Raw genomic sequence first — 27,998 nt, 5'->3', positions numbered from 1 at the left:
TTGGAGAAGAGGGTGGTGGTATTTATTCTGTGTAATGCCTACCAGGCACACACGTCTCATGAGTATTCATAATTCTTTAAGAATGAAGTAAAAAAACACCTTTCTTTTAATTTATGTGTATTATTTTTTTAATGGTGACTAAGTTGTTAGGACATATAAACGTAATAGGTCGCTTACAGCAAAGTAGTTAAATAAATCAGTAAAGTTATTTCTCTGGGCCAAGGGGTACCATGAAAAAAATTACTGAAGTGTTTAGGACACCAAAACCAGAAAGCTTGGGAATCTCTGAAATAAACTAAGTTAATTTTTTGAAATACTGACATTGTAACTACTATGTACGAGGTATTTCTAAAACAAAGTAATTTTTTCTGTGATACACTGACAGTGATTCCATGAGTATACAGCTGCTTTCAAGTTGCTTCCTATTATCCATCCAGTTCACGTGATTGTAACTACTATGTACGAGGTATTTCTAAAACAAAGTAATTTTTTCTGTGATACACTGACAGTGATTCCATGAGTATACAGCTGCTTTCAAGTTGCTTCCTATTATCCATCCAGTTCACGTGACAGAAAAAAAGACTAACGAAAGCTCTGATAATACAGAGCTTTGAACGATGAGAGGGTTAGGGGCGCTGACTGCTGGAGAACTCGAAAATCCTCATACAACTTAAGTCGACCCTCAGTTTCCCAACCACCAGTTGACCCTTAAACAACGCAGGTTTGAACTGAGCCAGTCGACTGAAATAACCCGGCATTTAAGTGGACCCCACAGTTCAAACCTGTGTTGTTCAAGGCTCAACTGTACAAACATGAATTTGATCTTCTTTGTAGTAAGGAAAAGTGGGTCTTCACTCACACAAGAAAATGAAAGCAATACTTTCCATGGCAGTAATGTCAACAAACTACATGAAATGTCCTTACCCCAAACCTCTTCCCACTTGGCAATGGCCGGTTCATTCCTTAAGACCCAACTCAAACATAACCTCCTGCATTCAGAGAACAAGGCTTATCTTTCAGTGGCAGCATTAAAGCACCTCTTTGTAACTATCTACTTAGTTTGAGTTTCCTATCACACCAGGAGTTCTTCTCTGACCATAGCTGTGCCTGACACGTTAGACAATAAACGGCTGCTGAATGAATAAAAGGCTTTTAAAGGAACAATGTCAGCTCAGTTCTCTAAATACTGTCGTATTGAATATTATGACCAAATTCAAGAACCTATTATATGTCAAATATGTAAAAAAAAAAAAAAAAAGGCAATTCTAGTGAAGCTTATATTTCTGCACAAGCTTAAATAAACAGATGCTAATTACCCACCGTATTTTGCCATGTATAATGCATACTTTTTTGCCCAAATTTGTGAGGGAAAAATACGGGTGCACATTACACATGGGTAATACTAATTCCGTAGCTATATAAATGTTTTTAATTCTTTCTTTTATGCTTATGAGGTAAAAGTGTAACTCTAATAGTCAATAACAATATCCATATGCAAAATAATACCCCAAAATACAATCATCGGTTTTGTTGAACTTATGACGAACTTGCAACAATGAAGAGTTCTTGGTGTTGTAAACAGTAAATTTGTTACCGGTACATAAAATTTCTTGCATCTTGTATCTGTTCTTGTGTCTTGTAATTATTTGTTACATAAAATTTCTTGTATCATAATATGTTAAAAAATAAATGTTAAAATTCCTTTATAATACAAAAAACAAGTACCTAAATGTAAACAAATAAAAATTTGAATTAAAAAATTAAAACAAAAGGTTTTTTTTTTACCTGAAAGTTTGGGCCCGAAACATGGGTGCACATTATACACGGAAGCACATTAGACACGGCAAAATACAGTAGTAACAGGAAAACACGAACATATAAATCTCACTGGTAAAGGTACATATATGTATAGATAATTTCAGAATAATATAATGGTGGTGGGTAAATCAATAAATTTATACTTATAAATTTATAAATTTATAAATCTAATATGAAGGCTAAAAGACAAAAGTAGTAAAAGTAACTATAACTGCAATAACTTGTTAATGGATACAAAGACATCGAAAACAAAAAATGGAAGAGTAAAAATATAGCTTTATGGGGCCGGCCCGGTGGCTCAGGCGGTTAGAGCTCCATGCTCCTAACTCCGAAGGCTGCCGGTTCGATTCCCACATGGGCCAGTGGGCTCTCAACCACAAGGTTGCCAGTTCAATTCCTTGAGTCCCGCAAGGGATGGTGGGCTCCACCCCCTGCAACTAAGATTGAACACGGCACCTTGAGCTGAGCTGCCTCCCAGATGGCTCAGTTGGTTGGAGCATGGGCTCTCAACCACCAGGTTGCCAGTTCAATTCCTCAACTCCCGCAAGGGATGGTGGGCTGTGCCCCCTGCAACTAGAAAACGGCAACTGGACTTGGAGCTGAGCTGTGCCCTCCACAACTAAGACTGAAAGAGCAACAACTTGAAGCTGAACGGCACCCTCCACAACTAAGATTGAAAGGACAACAACTTGACTTGGAAAAAAATCCTGGAAGTACACACTGTTCCCCAATAATGTCCTGTTGCCCTTCCCCAATAAAATCTTTAAAAAAAAATCATATAGCTTTTGTATGCTTTCAAACTTAAGTTGTCAGCAGCTTAAAATAGATTGTTATGTAAATATGTTTTATATAAGTCTTATGGTAACCAAAGAAAACACCTATCAGACACACAAAGGATAAAGAGAAGGAATGCAAGCAAACTACCATAGAAAATTGCCAAATCACAAAGGAAAAAACAAACAGAAAGAACAAAGGGATTACAAAACAAAAAAAAAATAACAAAATGGCAATAGTAAGTCCATACCTATCAATAATTACTTTAAATGTAAATGGACTAAATTCTCCAATCGAAGACATATAGAGTGGCTAAATGGATAAAGAAAATAAGACCCAACTATATGCTGCCTGCAGAGATTCACTTCAATTTTAAGGAAACACACAGATTGAAGGTGAAAGAATGGAAGAAGATATTCCATGCAAACGGAAACCAAAAGAAAGTGGAGGAAGCTATACTCATAACAGACAAAATAAACTTGAAGACAAAGACTGTAATGACAGAGGTCATTATACAATAATAAAGGGCTCAACCCAACAATAGGATATAACATTTGTAAATATTTATGCACCCATCAAGGAGCACTTACATATAAAAGCAACTATTAACAGGCCTAAAGGGAGAAATAGACAGTAATACAATAATAGCAGGGGACTTCAATACCCCACTTTCAAGAACAGATAGATCATCCAGGCAGAAAATCAATAAGGAAACTTTGGGCTTAAATGATACGTTAGATCAGATAACCTTAACAAACATTTATGGAACATTCCATCCAATCGCAGCAGAACACACATTGTCCTCCAGCGCAAATGGAATATTTTCCAGGACAGACCACACATTAGGCCACAACTCAAATCTTAAATTTAAGAAGAACGAAATCACATCAAATATCTTTCCTGACCACAGTGGTATGAAAATAGAAATCAGTTACAAGAAGAAATGTGGAAAAGTCACAAACATGTGAAGCTTAAGCAACATTCTACTGAACCAATGGATCAAAAAGAAAAATGAAAAAACACCTGGAGTCCACACATGAAAATGGATATAAAACATACTGAAACTTACAGGATGCAGCAAAAGCAGTTTTAAGAAAAGTTTATAGTGATAAATGCCTACATTAACAATAACAAAAAAAGCTAAAGAAAAAAAAACCTGTAACGTTATACCACAAGAACTAAAAAAGAAGAAACTAAGCCCAAAGTTAGTAGAAGGAAGAAATAACAAAGATCAGAGGAAAAAATAAATATAATAGGCCTAAAAAGTCAAAGGAAAAGATCAATGAAACTAAGCTATTTTTTGAAAGAATAAAGAAAATAGATAAACCCAAGCTAGACTAATAAGAGAAATTACAACTGATACCATAGAAATACAAAGGATCATAAGAGACTACTATGAACAATTATACACCAAAAATTGGACAACCCAGAAGAAATGGACAAATTCCTAGAAACATACAGCCTACCAAGACTAAATGATGAAGAAACAGAAAATCTGAACAGACCAATAATGAGTAAGATTTAATCAGTAATCAAAAACCTCCCAGCAAACAAAAACACAAGACCAGTTGGTTTCACTGGTAAATTCTGTTATAACAAACATTTTAAAAAGAATTAACATCAATCCTTCTCAAACTCACCAAAAAAACTAAAAGAACACTCCCAAACTCAATTTTACAACATTATCCTGATACCAAAAGCAGACAAGGACCCCACAAGAAAAAAATATTAGAGGCCAATAACCCTGTTAAACATAGATGCAAAAATTTTCAACAAAATACTAGGAAACTGAATTCAACAATACATTAAAAGGATCATACAGGGATGCAACAATGGTTCAACATTTACAAATCACAAAATGTGGTATATCACACATTAACAAAATGAAGGATAAAAAATCGTATCATTTCAAGTGAAGAAACAGCATTTGACAAAATTCAACATCCATTCATGACAAAAATGCTCAACAAACTGGGTATAGAGGGACCTTACCTCAACATAATAAAGGCCATATGTGACAAAACCACCAGAAACATCATACTCAATAGTGGGAAATTTAAAGCTTTTCCTCTGAGATCAGGAACAAGACCAGGATGCCCACTCTCACCACTTTTATTCAACATATTACTGAAGTCCTAGCCAGAGCAATTAGGCAAGAAAAATACAAAGTATTCAAATGGAAAAAGGAAAACTATTTGCATTTCACATGATCTTAAACATATAAAACTATAAAGACTCCATCAAAAAAATGTTAGAATAAATGAACTGAAATTGAAGTTTAAAACTGAGGAACACACACATAAATGGAAAGGTATCAACTTGTTCATGGATTGGAATAATATTGTTAAAATGTCCATACTACCCAAAGCAAAGCAATCTACAGATTCTATGCAAGCCTTATCAAAATTCCAGTAATTTTTTTTTCAGAAGTAATCATAAAGTTTCTATGGAACCACAAAAGACCCCAAATAGCCAAAACAATCATGTGAAAGAAGAACCAAGATGGAAGCATCACACTTCCTGATTTCAAACTATCTCAAATCTACAGTAAGCAAAACAATGTGGTATTGACATAAAAACAGACACATAAATCAATGGAACAAAATAGCACAGAAATATTCCCATGCATATGTTTGCTCAATTAATTTATGACAAAGGAGCCAAGAATATACAATGGGGAAAGGATAGTCTCTTCAGTAAACAGTTTTGGGAAAACTAGACAAGCACATACAAAAGAATGAAACTATCTTATAACACATCCCCAAATCAATTCGAAATAGATTAAAGAAATGAATGTAAGACCTGACACCATGAAACTCTTAGAAGAAAACAAAGGCGGTAAGCTTCTTGATGTCAATCTTGGCAATAATTTTTTTTTGTATTTGACACCAAAAGCAAAGGTAACAAAAGCAAAAATCAGTAAGTGGGATGACATGAAATTGAAAAACTTTTGCACAGCACAGCAAATTATCAACAAAATTAAAAGGCAACCTACGGAATAGGAGAAAATATTTGCAAATCATATATCTGATAAGAGGTTGATATCCAAAATATATAAAGAACTCATACAACTCAATGGCAAACAAACAAACAATCCAATTATAAAATGTATAGAGGAACTGAATAGACATTTTACGAAAGAAGCACATAGATGACCAACAGGTACATGAAAAGATTCTCACCATCACTAATCATCAGGGAAATGCAAATTAAAACCAAAGTGAGATATCACCTCACACCTGTCAGAATGCCCTTCATCAAAAAGAGGTAGCAAATACTGGCGAGGATGCGGAGAAAAGTAAACGCTCGTGCACTGTAGGTGGGAATGTAAAATGGTGCAGCCACTATGGAAAACAGTATGGAGGTTCGTCAAAAAATTGAAAATAGAACTATCACATGATTCAGCAATTCCACTCCTGGGTATTTATCTGAAGGAAATGACATTGCTGTCTCAAAGAGATATTCACCCTCATGTCCACTGCGGCACCTTTACAACAGCCAAGATATGGAAACAACCTAAATGTCCATCGACAGATGAACCGATAACAAAAATGTACTATATATAATGGAATATCAGCCAGCCATTAAAAAGGAATATTATTCAGCCATTTTAAGAAAAGAGGGAAATCCTACCATTCATGACAATGTGGATGAATATGGATGGCATTATGCTAAGTGAATTAAGTTACAAAGAAAAAGACAAACACCTATGATCTCACTTATGTGTAGAATCGAAAAAAATCTGAGCCCACAGAAACAGAGGGTGATGGCGGTCAAAATGCACCAACCTCTAGTTAGAAGATAAAAAGTTACAGGAACGTAATGTGCTGCGTTGTGACCAGGGTAACAATACTGTATTGTATATTTAAAAGCTAAGAGAATAAATCTTGAAAGTTCTCATCACAAGGGAGAATGTAACTATGTGCAGTGATGGATGTTAACTAAACTTACTGTGGTGATGGTTTTGCAATATATACAAATGTCAAACCATTATGTTGTACACCTGAAATTAAACAATGTTCTAGTCAATTGTATCTCAACAAAACTGGTGACGGGTGGCAAGGGAGAAGAGCCTACTCCTACCTCACAGACTGGAGACAGTGAAGTAAACTTAGGCTCCATCATTCTGTCTTATGATCTAGTTCTCATAATTTTTATTCCTTTCCTCTGGGCCCTAACCAAGTTTTCTACAATGTACCTTAAATGTGAGTCATGGTTTTATTCCAATGATGACTTGATAAATCCTAAGCATACCAGGATGATTATACAGAGGTCATATATCTATTTACAGGTATCAGTAATCATTTGAGCTACTAAATCCACTATCTCCCATCTGTGTCCATGAACTCCTTTACTGCTGAGTCAGACCAACTTTGAAGGTAATATATAAATTTTAACATTTAAAGCTATTATATAAATCTATTATAAATTATAATAACTTTATAACATTTTAGAATTACAAATAGTAAGCAAAACATATTAAAATAGAGCAAGAAGAGGTTTTAAAAAATTATTAGTCGTAAAAAAGTAACCTCAGGAAAAAGGCATTACAATGACTAAAATATACAAAAATAAATGATTCGTCAGAGGTTTTTATTACCGATTAATTAATCAACATGTATCCAATGAATTCCAATCTAGTGCTTAAAATGATATAGCCCTTATAATTTTTGGGGGGAGGGGAACCATATTAACAAACCGTAAGATACTACAGGAAGCCTCTACCATTTGCTCGTTCTCTTTCATACCAAATTTACTTCATATGGCACAAAAGTCAAAACAGGGGCTAAGGGCTGGCAGACCCTAGCTTCACTGGAACCCTGAGGAAGGCATATACTAGCATTAGAGGTCTTCAGCCTTCTTTTACTTTTTTCACTTCGGTTATTCAATCAATGGGGTGTGAAATAGCTTCAAAGTTTATTTCAGTATTTGGTAAAGAGATTCAAGTTCTTGACATTCAAAACTATCATTCACCAAAAGATAAAGAGTTGTTTGTGCAATTCATATATCCTTCAGTTTTTGTTTTACTGATTTGGGTTAACTTTTCTGGTTTTTTGTTTTTTGTTCTTTAATAGTTTAAACGGTAGCGTAGGGTATTCCAGACCTACAACAAGACCTACATTTTTTATTTTCTTAAAAGATTTGAGGCAGCTTTATAACATTTTTACCAGAGTATTAATAGACACTCAAACTGACCCAAGTGAGATTTATCCTTCCGCATAAACAGGCATAAATCTTCACACTGGACATATGCCATTTCTTTCTGCATTCTTTGTTCTGAAAACAGCAGCCTCCTTCCTTTCCTTTGAGGAAATCACCTCTTTCCAAACCCAACCACATGATTTTGCTAGGCTGCCAACCGTAGTGGTCCCCAGCCCTCATCACAGCGGTATGCACGTGACTCAACCTGGGTTTTAGTCCTCCCTCCCTGGGAAGGACTAAAGCACGGAGAAGCACTTTCTTCCTCATGGTTAAACTCACAATGAACCTAGAGCTGAGGGCGACCATGTTTCCTACGGAGGAAAAAACACCCACCTCTAGTCAGAAAGCAAAGCAAAGAATCAGGAAAAAGACGAGAGGAGAGTCTTAACAGTGTCCCTGGTTCTGGTTACAGATGCTTAAAAATCCAGATCCAGCCGTCCCAGATAGTCATATGGGCGATAAAAGCACCTGCGAGGTCTGGTTTCTAAGATCATAACCAAAAAAATCTGATTCATATGTTAAGGGACACGTGAAAGAGAAACAAGGAGTTAGATACTGTAGAGACTGAATAAAAATCTGCTCTTCAATAACTGAATAGCCCACTTTGGATTCTAAATTCACATATTTAGGTCAAAACTTCAAAAAACAGTGTATCTTTTTAGTATACCTACTTGTACCCCTATCTTCCACTCCAGGAACAGTAATGGTCACTCTACTACTTTGGCCTCCAGAGCTTGGTGAACTCACTGGAATGCTACCTGTCCCCAAGTAAGAGGACTCATGTAAGGCACCATTTCTATAAAAGCTGAGCACCACACCACAGATCCCCACAGAGAAATCACAACACCAAACTAGAGTCACAAGCAGGGAGTTACTAAGCACAGAAAGGTAAGATACTGCATGCTGGAAATATTTACAAATAGGTGAGTTGCTGGTAATGTATTTAAAATTCAATTCTTTCACATGGTAAGTTATATAAATGTCTATTCACTATGCTGTACACCTGAAATTAATGTAATATTGAATGTCAACTGTAATTGAAAAATTAAAAAAATAAAATTTAATTCTAAGTGCAGCGCTGTCTATATTTTTACCCTTTAGTGTTTAGTAGGTAACTAACCTTTTCCCAGTTGGTATAAATTTTGCAGCTGGTAACAGATAAGAAGTTTGCAGGAGACCCCAAAATCTGTTTTTAAAAGGAATAGCTAAGCAAGTTTACAGTTACCTTTTCAAGGGCAAAACTGCTAAAAGCAAAACTGAAGGAACTAGCTGTTCTCCTCTCAGTAAGAAACCTGAAGCAAACACAGGGTGTTTCTTTTTCTCCTTCTACTTCAAAGTTAATATCTGGTTTAAGTCACATATTACAAGAATGAAAACTGAAGTACAAAATAGGTTTTAAAAAAACTAATCCGAAATAGCTTTTCTAATAACTAATGATAATAACTAATTTCAATGCTTTTGGGTGTTAAAGCTGTTACACCTGCCACCGCGGGACCACCTGAGATTGTTCCTGTCACTTCTGTGTACGCACACGCTAGCTGCCTTCGGTAAGTGGTGGACACCCTGCATACTGCACGGAGAAAATCTGATGTTATACCATGGCCTACATTTACTTTAGTACAGTGAGACCTATACTGGACTCCTGACCTCTAGTATTGTAAGGTAATTAATTTGTGTTGTTTTAAGCCACTAAACTCGTGACCATCTGTAATGGGAGCAATAGGAAACTAATGTCCGATGGGAGATCATATTACTTGCCAAGGTCCCACTGCTATTAAGGCAGGTCTCCCAGACTTTCCTTGTCCACTGTTCTTTCTTTCACACCACTGTATTGACAGTTACTCTAAAATAAACAACTTTGCAGTTCAAAAATAAGTCATAATTCCCCCAAACATTTACTATGTAAAATAGAGAAAGAAAAAATCAAATGTTTTTATTAACTTTTTGTATTGTTCTCAATTGAGCCTAGTAGAATTCTATAATTAATTTCCTCCTTTTACTATGTTTGGTGTTGAATTGCTTCTCTCTGTTTGCTTAACTTAATATAAAACATTAACTGTTCAAACACCATCCACAAATAGCTTGCAGTACAACTGGTTAAATAGCTAAATGACTTGTGCATATAGTCTGCAATTTCACTAACTTGTATGCATTTGTTTGAATTCAACAAGCCTTTAACAAGAAACTCCTGTGGATTTTTGTTTTGTTTTTAGTTCAGGAAAATGTTCTTTGATAAAATTTTTGAAACATTAATATTTTATTCTCCTCCAATGCCTCTGTTCTTCCCTTTGTGGAACTCTAATTAGAAAGATGCTGAAGTCCTGTGGTTGGTCATCTAATTTTCTTAACTTTTCCCCTCTCCTTTTTGTATCTCTATTTCTTTGTTTTACTTTCTGGAAGATTTTTTAAAATTATTTTTACAGTTGTAGTTGACATTCAATATTCTTTTATATTAGTTTCAGGTGTACAGCATAGTGTAGACATTTATATAATTGAAGTGATACCTCTGGTAAGTCTAGTATCCACCTGACACTATACATAGTTATTACAACATTATTCACTCATTACTGACTATATCTCTATGCTGTACTTTATATTCCCGGGACTATTCTGTAACTACCAATCTGTATTTCTTAATCCCTTCACCTTTTTCACCCAACTCCCCAACCCCCCTCCCCTCTGGCAACTATCAGTTTGTTCTCTGTATTTATGAGTTTCTGTTTCTATTTTGTTCACTTATTTTGTTCTTTAGATTCCAAATATAAGTGAGACCACATGGTATTTGTCTTTCTCTGCCTGACTAGAAGATTTCTTTATCTTCCAGCCCTTCTATCAGACTTCTTTGTTTCAGCCATTTTACCATTTCCAAACACTGTGTCTTCTTGACTGTTTCTCTCGCTCTCCTTTCCTTTGTTCCATTTGTTTCCATTGTTCTTGTTTAATGAGTCCAGCATCTTACTCATATGAAGAATATTCATGTTGGTTTGTTTCAGTTCTTTCCCATTCCCTGTTTCATCTATTTCCTCTGAGTTCTTTTATTCAGTTAATTTCTTTTAAGTTTTCTCATGTCTGGTGATCGTGGACTGTCAAAATAAGGCTTACATGCATGCATGCTGAATAGTCGGCTCGATGAAATGTGATGAGATGGTGAGCTGACTTTGCCCTCGGGGAGCCCACAACTGCAGGTCTCACCAGGTAGATCCAGTCCTTTCTCTAGAGATGGATCTGCTGAAGGCCAGTCTGAGGGATTCCAGCCTAGTTGCAGGCATTCCAAGAGCAAGGAAGGCAGTGAAAGAATGCTGGCTTCCTTCTTGTCAGTATCCCCCTCTTTAGACAATTAGGTTGTGGCTGTATTCAGCAAATTCCTTCTCTACCATCCATTTTTTAATTAACTCTCATCCAGGATTATGTCTTTGCCCCATTGTCTTTCTTTTTTTGTGGGTTTTATCTTTTCATACCTTTTGTTTTCTTAAACTCCTTTAATGTCATGTAAAGTGGGGCTTCTGGGAGGCAGGAGGTTGTGTGTGTGCTCAGTCCAAGGTCCTCTCTTATATTAGACGACTGGATCTCTCTTCCTGGCAACTGAAAACCAAACCACCTCTGGTGACAGACTAACCCTTCAAGCTCTGAAGGGTCTATTCATTTCAAATAGAATGTACTTGATAATAACCAATGAAGATCAAAACAAAACAAAGCAAAAAAAAACAACCCACATTATTTAAAATGAGAGGAAAATGTAATTTATCAGCTCAACATCCATCCATAAAAAGAGCATTTACCATATGCCAGGTACTAAGCTAAGCACTTTACATAAATCATCTTATTTAATATACTTCATCTATTATCTACTTTAATATAGTAAATCCTATGAAATAGGATTATTTCTATTTTTCCTATCATTATTCCTATTTGCAAAGGTTTAATTAATCTGCTCAAGGTCAAACAGTAAGTAAGTATTGGCACTGAGATTCAAACCCATATCTGAATCACTCTAAAGCCCACAGAAATTCAGATCTCATATGAAAAGGGGGAAAAACTTGTTTGGTTTTTCATAACTACTCTTACAACATTGGGAATCCTAAAAATGAGATCAATTTCCCATAGCTAAACGCTACTGAAAGCGCAGCTGTGTGATGTTTCTTACTAATTTTATCTGCTCTTACAGTAGGCAAGAAGATGGCATCTAATAACAGCCTCTTAGAGGTTCTGTTTACTGTATGTGCAGGACTCACACACAGCTAATGCTGTTCCCAGTATCTTAACAAATTTTAAATATATGCCTATGTACATAACAGAGGCATGCAGACCTATCTGTGGATTACCCACCCTTTCCCCAGGGAGATATTGCAAGAATAAAACCAAAATCCAAACCACACAAGATAAAGAGTGATGGGGGGAAAAGCAAAGCAGGGAGTTAGAGTAGAAGGCATGAATATCATTCAGTTAGTATGTATGAAAAGTATCTGGGCTCGGAAGGTCTACAAAAATGGCAGATAATAATCAACAGGTGGCAAGGAGAGCCTGTCAAACGTTAATACTGCTGATTTCATTGGAACTTATCAAAATTAGTCTCATGATTCAATTTCATATCCCATAGGTGTATTCGTTTTCATTTGGGTAAAATTTACCGAAACACATAGTATAAAGAAAACCAGTCTTGGGGGGCCGGCCCGGTAGCTCAGGTGGTTGGAGCTCCGTACTCCTAACGCCAAAGGCTGCCAGTTCGATTCCCACATGGGCCAATGCCAGATGGCTCGGCTGGAGCGTAGGCTCTCAACCACAAGGTTGCTGGTTCGACTCCCGCAAGGGATGGTGGGCTGTGCCTCCTGCAACTAGAAACGGCAACTGGACCTGGAGCTGAGCTGTGCCCTCCACAACTAAGACTGAAAGGACAGCAACTTGAAGCTGAACGGCACCCTCCACAACTAAGATTGAAAGGACAACAACTTGACTTGGAAAAAGTCCTGGAAGTGCACACTGTTCCCAAAGAAAAAAGAGAAAACCAGTCTTAAAATGCAAAGGCTCTGCCATTAATTCATTACTTTAACTTAGTTTACTAGTTAACTTCTTAATATAGTTTCCAAATATGTATGTATACACATATATTTGACTAGACAGATGTCTGCTTAGATGCCTTTCAGAGCTAAAATTTTGAAAATTGTGTGAAAATAGAAAATAAATCACAAATAAAAACAAATAATGTCTCAACTGCAAAAATGGAGAAATATAAGATAAGCACTAGAAATTGCTTTTCAAGGAACTAAAAGTTCAATCTACAAAAATAAATGGAGCATAAGCACCTGAAATAGGTTATGTAAAAAAAAAAATCAGAATATTTATTATGTATACAGGTGACAAGAAAGCAGCCCAATCTTTAGAGCACAAGGTACTTAAAGGAGATATAGGTGCAATCTTAGAATTTGTCTTTCAGATGAGGGTTGCTAATAAAATTGATCTGTAATATCATCTACCCATTGTATGAGTTTAAGGCAGAGAAGGATAAAAAACAATGGTTTTTAACATATGTCTACATCACAGATGAACAGATTCTTAAGAAGTGTTTCTGAAAAAGTTCAATATACTATAGACATCATAAATATCAGTCCCAGATACTTATTAAAATACCACTATACCATAAGTTCCCAGAAATTATTTAAATTCTAATTTCTCTTTAGTCTCAGATTACATAAAATTTGCATAAACATTTTATTCTTCTACAACAATAAACAGTTTATTACCTAGACTTTACAGGTCCAGTACTGATTTTTTTCTCTTTCTGATTTTTTTAAGTAATAAAATTGGAATTCTTTAACATTATCACTTTCTTTCCTATTTGTATGTACCAGGCCACATGAGAATCAGTACACAATCCACACTAACTCTAGACAAATAAAGGCTTAATCCTCTTCATTCTTGCTGTTTCTAGGTTTATAAAACCCAGGAATCAGTAAAACAAAACTTAATGCTATTGGTGTTTTCGAAGTGCCTTTATTTTAGCCATTTTAAGAATTCACCACCTTATTTTGAAAAGATGCAGACTTTCATGCCATTTACACAAATGACAGAACTTGTAATTAAAGACTGTTTTCTAAATAAACATAATCTCCCAGATGTGATCACATGACTTGCAAACAATAGATCTTTTAAGAAATGTTTCTGTATTCATATAAGCGGCAGTTACTAGGAGTCACACTGACTGTTAACATGATCTCCTCAATGAGAAAGATTTTCTTTATGAACATAAGAATAGATAATATATTTTAATGATCATATGGATCATATGTGAAAAAAATTTAATCGGAGCCTATTTTATACATATATGTGTGTGTGTATATATATATATATATATATATATATATATATATTTTTTTTTTAATTATTTAGCCACAATGGGTTTTTTCCCCTCCTGTTCATCAAAAAAAAAATTTTCCTGGGTTTCTTTTCCTTTTAGTGATAATTATTTTTATTACAATAAAGATATGTAATCTTGTTTTTGAACTCCAGAGCTTCTTCTGTATTCAATGGTCTGCAATGTGGGATCTATTCCCCCAAGGGGTGCTCAAAATGGTCTGCTGGGATGTGAGTGGAAATTTTTCTATTTTTGTTTTTCATCTTTTTTTAAAATTAAGTTCTACTATATATAGTATACGCTGACATGAATGTCTGGTGGCTACTGACTGCATCTATTTCTACAACAGTTATTAGAAACAGCAAATTGAAAGCTTTTCCAGTATAATGTCCTAACTTAATCTGACACAATTTATCTAATGTGTCTTTCTCTGTACTCTGAAAACTAATCTCATGCTATTATTAATATATGAATGGAATATGCAGGTGAACAAAAGTGTGGCACTTGAATTGGGGAATTTTATTTCAAGAAATCTCTAATTTGTGCATAATCCAAGACTCACAATCCAAAAAGTCAGGTTACTTTTCACTTTCATTATATTAAAATACAAGGTTAAACCTCAAAGGGATGCCACATTTTCCTCCCAAACTGACAAAAATCTCAAAGTCTGACAAATACTATGTGTTGATGAGGATATGAAGCAATGGTTGGGACACTCACTGTTGGGAATGTAAACTGGTAACACCAAATTAAAACAACGTGCTTTAGCGTGGTAAAGTGAATGTCCTTAGACTTTCAGCCAGTAATTTCACTCCAAGGTACAGACCCTGAAGAAACTCAGGCCCTGTGTTCACCAGGCAACACATACACACAAAGACACAAAGAACATTGCTTTTAATAGTCCCATAATGTCAGCAACCCAGATTTTCAAAAGAACTGTTAATGGATAAATATATCATGGCATAGTTTTATACAACAAAATGTTCAAGAAAAATGAAGTTCAGATACCTGGATCAATCTTATACACTTAATATTGAATTCAAGAAGAAACCACAAAATATTACATTCATTAGAACTCCATTCATTTAAAGTTAAAACGGGCAAACTAAGCTATCCTGTTTAGGGATACATTAATAGATGATAAAACCATGAAACACAAGGAGGTGATTACCGTAAGAACCGGGAGAGCAGCTGGCTCCTCCAGGTGCTGGAAGAGGGGTACGACTGAAAAGCACACGAGGAGGCCTCTGGGGTGTAGCAATGCCGCATTTCTTGAGTAATACTTGATTCCTAATATATTTCCTTCGTAATTATTTACTATACCTTACACTTACATGTAAAACAAACTTTTAAATTAATTTTTTGGTATGATAATAGTATTGTGGGTTACGGTAAATAAGAATCATCTTTTAGAGATAAATATTGACATATTTATGGAGAAAATGATATAATGCTTTGGATTTAGTTTCAAAATAATACAGGAAAGGGAAAAGTGGATGGAATGAGATGAACAAGATCACATAAAACTGAAACTGTTGAAGCTGAGAGATGGGGCATGGGATTCATGATGCTATTATCTACTTTTGAATTATTACTATTTTTGCTGATGTCATATTTTAAGTAACTGAAAATGGCAGCAACCACATGGCTTGCTAAGAAATGGCTTGCCTCATCTTGAGATATATACCGTGTTTCCCCGAAAATAAGATCTAGCGGAACCATCAGCTCTAATGCATCTTTTGGAACAAAAATTAATATAAGACCCGTTCTTATTTTACTATAATATAAGACCCAGTCTTATATTACTTTTTGCTCCAAAAGCCGCATTAGAGCTGATTGTCCGGCTGGGTCTTATTTTTGGGGAAACACGGTTATAACATACCAATCCAACCTGAATAAAGATCAATTTAAGAAAAGCATTAAAGTATTTTATCTGACATTTACAAACTTATAAAAGCATTCTAGTTTCTGAAAATAAATGACTTTCTGCTACTTTCTTACCCCCTTCCCCAACTGGAATTCATCAGCAATGCTACGGACACAAACTTACCAGCTCTTCCTGACTGGCTAAGGGCACGAAACACCAAGACAGGCATGCTAACACCCTGCCGTCCCACCCTTATGCCAAGAGCCTTTCCAGTTTGTCTTCAAGCACCTATAGACAAGTTCCACCTTTCTCCACAAGATATTAAATGTATGGGAGTACCATGCACTACACTGTCTACGAGGAAATACGGTGGCCATTCCTGAGGCAGGGCAGGCAGTTCCAGTGTATAAAACAGAAATTTCTAGGTTTAGCAATACAGGTAAAACATTTGAATTGGTTCACTGTGATGCCTTTCTAAAAAGTAGGAATATTTTTCACTTCTCAACTGATAAGGATAATTTTCTATTTTTATTAAGTACATTAATCTGTTAAGTGTTTTGAGATGACTGGTTATAAATGTGATTTTGTGTGAAATTAGACAAATCAAGAGCGTGCACTTTATTTGCAGGAAAAAGGAAAAAAGATGACATTTCTACTATCTTCTCACCTCATTTAGGGTGTATGGAATGTGATTCCTGAAAATGGAAGTTCTAAATAAAATCTGTGCCACGTGAGGCCATTACAGCATAGTACGTACGGAGATGGACCACACACCAGAGCGAGCACACTTCCATTTTCTATAAATCCCCTAAAATCATAGAATGCCCTCAGCTAGTTTCCTCTAGCCACCTTTCAGAGGAGTGCCGGTTCATCCTCTCAGGCTACAGTCGTGGCTTCGAGGCTTTCGGGACGCCTACGGTGATCCAGAATAGCAACCCCTGTCTATTGAACACACTACACGCCGAACAGGACTTGCTGGCGAGTGCACAGAAGGGGACAAGGTCACTCACTGGCCTAGAATGTGCCATGTGGTCAGTCAGTGCAAGCTCTCAGTGTGGGCTGTTACATTCAAACCACATGGAAAAAGGCTATGTTCTTCGACTTGGGGTTTTGCTCAAAACCATTCAATGATTGCCCTTCCATTTCACAAAGAATAAAACCCAAAGTTTTTTCCTGGCCCGGGAGGTCATACACGACCTGACCCTTAGCTACCTCTCTGACCTCACATCTGACCACTGTCCCCTTGGCTCAGGCCACTCTGTCTTAAGGTTCTTCTCACACATACAAGTACAACTTTGCACTCCAGGACCTCTGCACACTCTAGTCCCTCTGGCTAAAATAAAACGCTCTTCCCTAGGTGTCTGTGTGCCCTCTTCCCTTAAATCCTTGCTTAAATGTCACTTCATCAGAGAAGCCTTCCCTGTACACCCTCAATACCACCCCTTTTCCTTCTCTCTCTTCTTTTCCTGTTTTCTTTTTCCACAAAGTAGTTATCATCACCTGACAAACAGCATTACAAATTATCAGTACCATGTGGCAAAACAATAAATGGAGAAGGCATATAATATGAACAGAAAGTGGGTCGAGATTCACTACAGTCCTGTACACAGCTTACAAATCTTACAAATCTTTTCATTTTTATAAATTAAGTTGCAAGACGCCACCCAACTTTACATTTACAGCCTTAGCTGTATCTGGCAACAGCAACTATAGCATTCACACTATAGTCCATTAAAAAGATGTGGATTACCAAGGCACAAAAAAACTGGAACTCTGTTATACTCTGCATTGTACTGCGCTAAAATGAAGGAGTAGGAAGAAAAAGTATGATTCTTATGCTACTACAAGGAAAAATGCATTCTATGTTCTTCCCAATATTGGGTTGCTCCTTTTTCACACATGGAATGTGCGAGAGCAGGGGTGGTAAAGAACGAGTGGGAGAGATGGCATGCAGCACTTAATTTCAGTAAACACTTCAGAAAACTTTAGAGATGACCAAGCAGTTTTCAAATAAGGCACTCTTCTACTAACAGAACTGCGAGGGTATGGTTTTGATGACTATAAACATATATAAATTATTAGTGCGTCCTTGAAATGTGTTTTCCTGATGCCAACAAACGTTCTCCCACTGCAGTAACCACATTGTCTTGTTGAGCTTGTGTCATTTTTCTGAGCAAGTCCAAACAACTAAGAAATCAGATGCCCATGGAATTCTTGTGGAATATTTCCCACAAACAATAACACAATACTGACATGTGATATGTGCACAAAACACTCAACTTTCATATCCTTTCTGTAGCAGAAAATGTATTTCTAAACATGTTTCTCAATGGGATTACTCAGAATTTTAAAGATGTCAATTCTCACTCAATTACACTCTAAATTTAATACAATCCTAAAGTAAACACTTATAGAATTAAAATTATGATTATGACATATCTAAAAGAAAAGATATAAAGAAAAACATAATAAGGATCATATTTATAATTCTAAGGCCGTATGCTCCTGGTATTTAAATTCCTAATCTATGTCTTTCTGTTTTAGCTATTAATGAGTATATTTATATTACATATTGGAGCAGAGTACATTATAAATACCAGCAATAAATAAACCAATCTTTAAAAATATGGCAGTATGACTTCTGGTTTGCAATCTGGCATGTAAGAGCTTAGAAAATGTCACTCCCATCCATACAAGAAAAAGTTGAACACAGTGAAAGCCAACAACTCTTCTTAGATCCATTAGAGAATTGGAATCACAGAGAGAACCACTGTCCTCAGAATTGCAGAGATGGGCAGATACAGAAAATCATACTTTCCCGGGGCAGAAACACATAAGTAGAAACCTCCAGGGCGTCTAGGACCAGTGGAGTAAAACCTAAACTGTACCTGATGAATTGCCAGAAGATCAGTGTAGACAAGTTTTAGTTAAAAACTCCAGGGGGACCAGTCTTATGAGGGCCCTCACACTTGCTTGAGTTTTGCCTCTAGAAGTCTACCATGTTCTCAAAGTCCAGATAAGAGAAACACCTCCTTGTGCTGCGGCAAAGAGAGGGGAAACGTGGCCATTTTTAAATAAGCCAAAGCATTCTTTCTTCTTAACAATGCCTACCCTCAAGAGAAACTGTTTTACCAGAACATAAACGACTGCAGGTTTACCAGAAACTAACCAGTGCTGGGGAAGAGAAATATCTGATTCTAGGCAACTCTAACCTCCCAGGTAGGGAAAGGGAAATACCACCTCCAGACTCTCTGGCCTTTTTGCTTCAACTAAGGGGAAAAAAACAAAACCAAACTGAGAAGCACTTGCGTGCGTCCCAGCACAAGGGCACAGCTCACTACAAAGCTGGAACCTGTGTACAGTAGCATGTGACGTTTCCCCTCCCCTACCACCTTACCGCCACATCAGTAGGGCTCCCATATAACAGAAGTCTCTAGGGAAACCCAAAGACAAAACCATGGACACTGAAAAAATTTTATCCGGATACCTACAGCTACAGCAAACTGTATGGCCTAACCCCTAGCCAGATAAGCATAAAACCTCAAAATAAGGCCTATTTTCCTTTTACCCAGTATTAGCACATCTGACTTTCAACAAAAAATTACAAGGCATACTAAAAGCCATATGGCAATAGGATTCAAGTATTCCATAGTCTTCAAAAACTCCTGAAAATGTAATCCTTGGTAATATAGATAATAAATTATACATAATAACTTCAATGTAAACATACATTCACTAAAATATACATTCCTTTCATGCTTAAATTAGAACCTTTCCCTTTAGAGTCAACAAAACCAAAGATGCTCAAACATCACCAACACTATTCAACATCATCCTGGAGATCTTTTCAATGCCGTAAGGTACCAACAGGACAAAAGGGTTCGGTATCAGAAAAGGGCTTTAAAAAGTCACTATATGGAGATAATTAGAAAATATAAAGTGTTCAGTAAAGTATCTGGATAAAAAATTAGTGTATTAAAATTATTAGCTTCCTAAATACTAGACAAATCTATAAGGAAATGTAATAGAAAAACAATTTCATTCAGAAGAGGAATAAAAACCTATAAAATATCTAGAACAAATCTAACAAGAAATTTGCAAAACTTCCATGATGAAATTTTTAAGTTTTGCTAAAAGAATGTGAAAAGGTCTATAGAAATGAAAACATGTTTCTCAATGGGATTACTCAGAATTTTAAAGATGTCAATTCTCACCCAATTACACTCTAAATTTAATGCAATCCTAAAGTAAACATTTATAGAATTATGATTATGAAATATCTCAAAGAAAAGATATGAAGAAAAACATAGCAAGGACCCATATAACAACAATCCAGCTTAATACAGTTGAAAAAGAAAACCTATGACAGAGAATTCTTCCATGACACAGCAAAATATACTATGTAACTGCAGCAATTAAAACAGTATGGTAGAGCTCTGAACAACAGGGTCGCCAGTTCAATTCCCACATGGTCCAGTGAGCTGCGCTCTCCACAACTAGATTGAAGGCAACAAACTGCTGCTGAGTTGCTAGAGGGGTGGCCGGATGGCTCAGCTGGTTAGAGTGCAAGCTCTTAACAACAAGGTTGCCGGTTCAAGTCCCGCATGGGATGATGGGCTGTGCCCCCTGCAACTAAGATTGAAAACAGCGACTGGACTTGGAGCTGATGGGCCCTGGAGAAACACACTGTTCCCCAATATTACCCACCCAAAAAAATGATAAAATAAAATACATCAGTATGGTACTATATCAACTATAAGAAAGAAAAAAAAGTGTGTGTGTGTGTGTGTGTGTGTGTATATATATATATATAATATATATATTATATGTATATATATAATATATATATACACATTTAGTCACGGGAGGTGGAGTACAGCATAAGGAAGATAGCCAATGGTATTGTAACAGTTATATAAGATATCAGAGGGGTAGGAGCTTGGGGGAGGGAGGTTATCATTTTGTGAGGGGTATACATGTCTAACTATTATGTTGTTTTGTACACCTAAAACTAATCAAAAGTAAATAAATAAATAAATAAACAAATAAATAATGAGTACATTTGTTACTAGACCAAAAAAACCCGGGGTAGTGGCACAGGTACACATGTACCAAAAGAACAGATTTCAGAAATGGACTCCAAGTCCAGTCGCCATTTTCAATCTTTAGTTGCAGGGGGTGCAGCCCAACATCCCATGTGGGAATTGAACCGGCAACATTGTTGCAACCAACTGAACCATCCAGCCGCTGCTCTAGATTGAAGCTCAGCAGCAGCTGGCCGTCTTCAATCTAGTTGTGGAGAGCGCAACCCACTGGCCCCTGTAGGAATCAAACCAGCCACCCTGTTTTTCAGAGCTCCCGCTCTAACCAACTGAGCTATCCGGCCCCGCCCCAGGTCAGGGCCCTTTAAAGAATTACAAATGTAGTGGAAGAGACTGTAGAACAGTTATTCATTATGTGAGAAGTTCCATGCTGTAACAGAAAAATGAACTAAAGATTTGGTGGGAATACAGATGAGGTATTAGCTCAGTTAGGAGATAGCTGGGAAAGATTTTATAGATGTGACATTTGATCTAGGCGTTTAAAAGACAAAAGAAAAAAACAAAAACAACAGAAAACGGGAGGTTGGAGGGCAGGATTTTGGTAGAGGTAACAACATATGCATAGTTTAGAAGGCACAAAAAAATGAGGCATGTACCAAAAAGAAGTCAGCTAAGACCACTTACTATTTATGTGACTTTGGACAAAAAACAATCTATTTCAACTGAAAGATAAAGATAATGGTATCTTCCTCAAAGGGAAGATGCTGTGAGGAAAATGAGACGGTAAATCACAAAGGATGCGAGGGCGATCTGGCTGTCCCATCTTCCACCCCCCTCTCCTCCTCCTCTCACTGTTCCGCCAGAAGTCACCTCCTTGGTAGAAGAGCACCACCTTCTCTGTCATGTACAAAGGTCTAGCACAGTTCTTGACACATAGTATTTACTCAAAAAACATTCATTTCTTTTTCTTTTTTTCAAACCAGATGTTTTGAGTTCCACTGAACTACTTTCTGTGACACCTCTTAGAACTGCCCTCGACTTGAGAACCAGTGGTATGTTTCATAAGCACCCCACCCAATCTGCACGCACATAAAGTTACGTCATACTCACAGGCTGAGGCTGCTCGGCAATACAGCAGTTGAAACAGAGCCAGAATTCGCTCATGCTGGTAGTCCAAAGTATAAGTGAGCACCAAGCGAGTTTCCAAATCTCCACTCAGGAAGCTTCACAAACGCTCCTCAACAGGGTGTATGTCCAATGATGTCGAATAACAATTGTATTACTTCTCTGTGTTTTGCTCCTGGAAGTCAAGTATCTTATACAGTCAATTTAATGAAGAAAAAGTCAGACTATTTCCTTTCTTTGCTTGTGGTTCTACAGAGACTCGTTTCGGAACCACCGGGAAGGTGTATAAAAATCGTCTTGACTCAGGACCTATGACAGGTAGTCTAGAAAAAAAAGGAAAAATAAAAGAAAAGTTACTTTACTTAACCTTAGAAGCTTTTATTTCTTAAATTTGTGATAAAATTAAGACTATTTCCCCAAAAAGTAAACACTCGAAAAAAAATCAAGATTTTAATAAACTGATATTCATTCAACAGATTTTAAGCACTTTTTGAGTATTAGTTGTTAGGGATATAGCGGCAAACAAAGAAAGAAATCCTTGTCTTCATAGAACGTCCTATTTTATGACTATAAAGTATAAATTTTTAAAAATCTAATACATTTTTTAAAATCATTAGAACACCTTGATTCCCATACAAAAGTCTCTAATTCCAAAAAGAAATACCAATCATTTTCATATAGCTTTCTTCACATGAGTCCTTTGTTCTCATAGACAACCCAGATAGTAATGGCCATAGCAATCAACTCTTTCTATATAATCAGTCAGCTATAACTCATCAATAATTAGAAGCAAAATTATTGCCTCGTTTGAAATTAGAATTGTACATGAAAGATGAATGGGGTCTGAATCGACACGTTAGATCCCTGCCCCCACCACCACTGGAATGATTGTCAGTCAAAATACTTTCTATCCCCAGGGGGCCAACCAAGCCGAGTTCGTTAGAATCCATGTCAGGCAATTTTCCATGTGGAGCTGGACAGAGTGCACCTATCTTTTCTTCTTGACTGACAAGCTGTGGACTTGAAGGTCGACCCCAGCCAACCATGTTCCAAACTTCCTGCAGAAGATGGTTCTGAGATTATAATACTGACAAGCAGAGACGAGAAGTGACCCGTTTGACCTGTGCAACTGAAGTTTGGTTTTGTGAGGCAACAGTTTTCCCTCTTTAGCCTGAAGCTACACTGATGTAGGTTCATATCACCTGCAGCCTTCTACAACCGTCAAGTGACGACGGCCAGTACACAGTTAGATACACAGCTAGCTCTGAAGCCAAGAAAAAGCCTTGGAACCATCAGCGGATTATAACTGAAGCAATGAATGCCAAATTCTAGGGAAAGCATTTTCATGAGAAGCAACAAGAACTCTAAGGAATAGCAGCATTTAAAAGATGGGTAGAGAAAGAGAAGTCTACAGAGGAGCTTTGGGTGTTCTCAGAAAGAAAGAGGAGGAAACACCAATTAATGTGGTGTCACTGGAGCCTGTTTCAACAAAGAAGTGGGCAATAGTGTTAACTGCCACTGAGTCAGCAGACTGAGAACCGCCAGTTAGAATGTGCTGCTGACACTTGGTGGCCCTGGCTGCAGCAGTTTTAGGGCAGAAATCAGATTACAGTGGGCTGAGAAGTGAGTGAAGGGCGAGAGAAAAGCAGAGTCACCACATGTAGAAAATGTTTGCAAGAGACTGGATATAAAATTTTAAAAGATAGCGTGGTAGGTAGAACAAAGGGAAAATGCCATCCTTGAAATAAAAAGATCAAAGACCAAAGATGTGTTAATTTGATTATTCAGAGATGTTAACATTTTTGTTCCAAGTGGTAAAATACAAATCACATATTTGTAAATTCCGCTTTCCCTGAAGCCATGACTCTGAACTCGGTAAGGCAGGAATGTTACTTATTTGTATAGATGAAGATCCTCAGTGAAGATAATACATGCATGCTCAATGTATGAATGTGGGTAGTAATAAGTATGGATCTGGGACCCTGTTCTACAAAGTCCAGAGCACAAGTCTTCTAACAAACTACAGGAAAATGACATGTTAAGTTTTTGCATATGTTCAAGGAGGAAGATCAGAAGGAAGAAAATTTACATTATTTGCCATAGTTAAAATTTGGAACCTGGGATGCTTATTTTCAAGCAGGGATAAGCATTCTATTCTTCATCTCACCCAAAACAAGGAAGTGGCAGTATCGAATGAAATCAGCTTTGTCCACTGAATTGGGTAAATACTGTGGAAGTTTATAAGCTCAAAAGAAAAGTATATTTCACATATTTCCTTCTTCGTAAGAATGTAACAGCAAAAGGCTAAATTCACAATATCATGATTATTTCAGTGTTGCTATTTAACAAGTTTAATTCCATCCTGAATCAAAGACCTTGCCATTAAGCAGTCATTATGAAATGAAATCTCTTAACCGATTCTATAGAAATAAATACGCCTTTGTGTGAAACAGAAAATTCTTTATGCTCATCAATGTTGCACTACGTACAGATATGTACCTACTCGGGTGATCTGTGTACATATCTTCATTACATACAGATATGGACCTACTCTGGTGTTTCAAAATATACTCGATTTTGAAATCTGATGCTTTAAAATGTATTGTTTGATTTATTACATTATATTTTCTCATTTACATATAAAGCTAGGCAATTTCCTTTTTATTTCTAAACTATCTTCGCCAGAAACCACCTCCAAATATTAATTTTACTTTGGAAGGTGTTGTATTTTTTAAATACATATTCCTTCTGTTTAATACTTAAAATTAATACTCTGTTTCCCCGAAAATAAGACCTTGACGGACAATCAGCTCTAATGCGTCTTTTGGAGCAAAAATTAATAAATAAGACCGGGTCTTACTAATTTTTGCTCCAAAAGACGCATTAGAGCTGATTGTCCGGCAAGGTCTTACTTTCGGGGAAACACGGTAAATAGCTTCCTAATTCATACTTTTTATCAGCCCACATTTTCCCAAATTCAAATTTCTTTCCCATTTAGAGTAAAGCTACTCCTCACTTTGAGAATTTAAAAATATGTATTTCCTACTCCCATGTACTATGAAAATGACATTACAATATTTCCTCTTTTTTAATGTCTAGTGGAAGAATGTTTTAAATACAGTAATTTGAGCTTCTATTTTTATAGATGAAACAGAAAAGATATACAATTTTACTTAAATATTTCCACCTAGACAATAGATTTGCTGAAATGTATATTCAAACCAAGGAGATGTTTACAACTCCATAGGTTTTTATTTATTAAGTAAATATATAAATCTTAAAATGTTTCAAACATGCCTTGGAATGTCATACCATTTTTCCATCTTCTTCCTTTTCTAAACAAACTTCTTTTCCAGAATTTTTTTCAAAAGTGTACATAAATACACTTAAAATACATTTATAAACACCTTTAGAGAAGAACTGAATTTGTCACAAAAAATTCCAACTAATAATATGCTAATAATTACTTTCACTTCTTGAACTGAAAGTTCCTTAAAACATGTCCATTTAGAAAACTTTCTACTTTTTTAAATCTTAGGATAACAAAAGGAGTGTCACTTTCCAACAACATCAACATCTGAACTTAGCTTTAAACACAGCTCAGCACATTCCACACATAAATAAGGGGTCAGACTGGTCTACAGCACCAGAGAGCATTTCACAAACTCACAGATTTTAGACCTAAGATTTTGGGAAAGCCTGAAGTGAGTTATCAGGCCATTTAGTGACTGGCAGAGCTTCCTTGAATTAAAAGCTTTTAGACTTTTCTAGACTTTTAACGAGACTGACATGAGTAAAAAAGTGTAACTGTAGGATCTCTGGTCAAAAGTAATAACCACCATCAGCTTCTTCTCCCTTTCCACACCTAAATCAAATGCTGAAGATACTAGCTTTACACCTATATGAACAGTTTTGTTGCTGACAAAGTAAAGACTTTATGTTTTAACATCCTACCTACAATTTAATAAAATTGCTTTTTAGGCCAACTTCCTAAGAAACAATAATAAAGCCTTGATTTCAAAAACAGGACAAGGAGGCATACCTTTAGCCTATTTTTTTAAAATCTGAAATACTTTAACTCAGTTGAGGTATGAAGCATGCTCAGTTAGTGTGAAACAAAATGAGAAGTTCAGAATTCATACTTTGAAATAAAAGATCTGTGGCAGTTGTTAGTACCTCACTAATTTTCAGGTGTGTTAGCTTGGGCAAGTGACCGGTTCTATCATCAGTTATAAAATGCAACGCCACACTGCCAATGGCATATACATTATACAGAGCGATGCTGATATAAGATGCTTGTCTTTATCAGAATTCAAATAGCAAGCAGCAGAATTAAGTAGCAAGATCAAGTAATTCATAACAGCTGCAAACTTTTAGGAAACAACCTAAAAGTCTATCTAGAAAAAAAATGAATAAAATGAAAAAAAATGAATTGTGGTATGTTCATACAAAAGGGTACTACACAGAATGAAAATGAATGAAAAAAATTTTTTTTTTAAATGAATGGTAGCTTCATGCAACACTTGATAATTCTCAGTGACATGTTATTGAGGGAAAGACTCAAGGCACAAAATAATATATGCATACATGAAATGATTTTATTTATATAAATTTGAAAAACAAGTTAAAACTATTTTGTTTGAGATGCATACACAGGTAAAACAAGGAAATTATTATCATAATAAAAGTCAGGAAAGTAGTGACCTCTAGGGCTATTTATGTTCTTTGCAATTTTCCATATATATTTTTAAGTGATGACAATTTAAATGAAATACTATAAGTAAAAGAAGCAAATACTAACAATTTCCGGTTGATCACAGTATAGTAATGAAGATCAGGGATAGAAATACAAAACACAGAATCAAGTAAAAGTGAACATCCTTTGAAGGACTTGTAAAATTATTGCAGTTGGGTTGGGGGAGAGGGGTGAGGTCTGAAGTTCTATTCAACGCCAAAGAGATTTCTGCCAGAAATGCAAAAATTATTAAACAACCATGTTTGAATTACCAATAAAGCTTATTCATAGCTGTACCAGCACTTAATGTGCCCCAATCTTGTTAAAACGGCTCTTTGATATTGATTTGTACAAAATTCTTTTCAAAAAATTAACCCATTTTAAGAAGAGCTTTCAAACTGTGTACTTATCACAAAAGTATCTTTCTGTGGCTAATCAAAGTTTAAACGCACCATTGTTCCCTGAACAATTACAAAAGGCACAGAGAGGTACATGTAACTATTGAAATAAAAGGGGTAAATTTTTTCTTCTATTTGAAATGACCAATAAATAGGTTAGTCTTTCCTATAATTTCATGTAAATGTGATCACACAGTACGCACTTTTTTTAATATCTGACTTCATTCAGCATGTTTTTGAGATTTATCCATGCTGCCTGTATTAATTTTTTTTTATGAAGTAGACTTTCATTGTATAGATAGATATGAGTACAGTACAATTTGTTTAACCATTCATCTGTTGATCGGTATTTACTGTTTTCCCAGCTTTGGGGCTATTAAAACTAAAGTTGCTACAAATTTGTGTGCACAAGTGTTTGCGTAAAGAGAAGTTTTTATTTCTCCTGAGAAAATATTTAGGAATAGAATTGTTAGGCCATATTGTTAAGTATACTTTTAACTTTATAAGAAACTGTGTGCCAGTTTTCCAAAACAGTTGTACCATTTTGCACATGTGCCATGTATGAGAGTTCCAGCTGTTCCACATCCTACCAACACTCTGTATTACCAGTCTTTTTAATTTTAGTCATTACAGTGGTAATGAAGTGTTACCTCGCTCTGGTTTTAATTTGCACTGTTATTATAACTAA

General features: G+C 36.0%; 1 protein-coding gene across 8 annotated transcripts in view; it reads right to left on the bottom strand.

Annotated features, from left to right (window-relative positions):
• CDC42SE2 (CDC42 small effector 2) overlaps positions 1–27,998 on the bottom strand; it is a 105,023-nt gene that overhangs the window by 12,929 nt on the left and 64,096 nt on the right. For all 8 annotated transcript variants that reach the window (XM_033096386.1, XM_033096384.1, XM_033096385.1 and 5 more), the window contains one exon: positions 22,163–22,500. In XM_033096386.1, coding sequence (XP_032952277.1) covers positions 22,163–22,216 — 54 coding nt within the window. In that variant the 5' untranslated portion in view covers positions 22,217–22,500. The remainder of the gene's footprint in view (positions 1–22,162; positions 22,501–27,998) is intronic.

Source organism: Rhinolophus ferrumequinum, chromosome 24, assembly GCF_004115265.2.
Source record: "Rhinolophus ferrumequinum isolate MPI-CBG mRhiFer1 chromosome 24, mRhiFer1_v1.p, whole genome shotgun sequence".
NCBI lineage: Eukaryota > Metazoa > Chordata > Mammalia > Chiroptera > Rhinolophidae > Rhinolophus > Rhinolophus ferrumequinum.
This window is presented reverse-complemented; position numbering and strand designations above follow the sequence as displayed.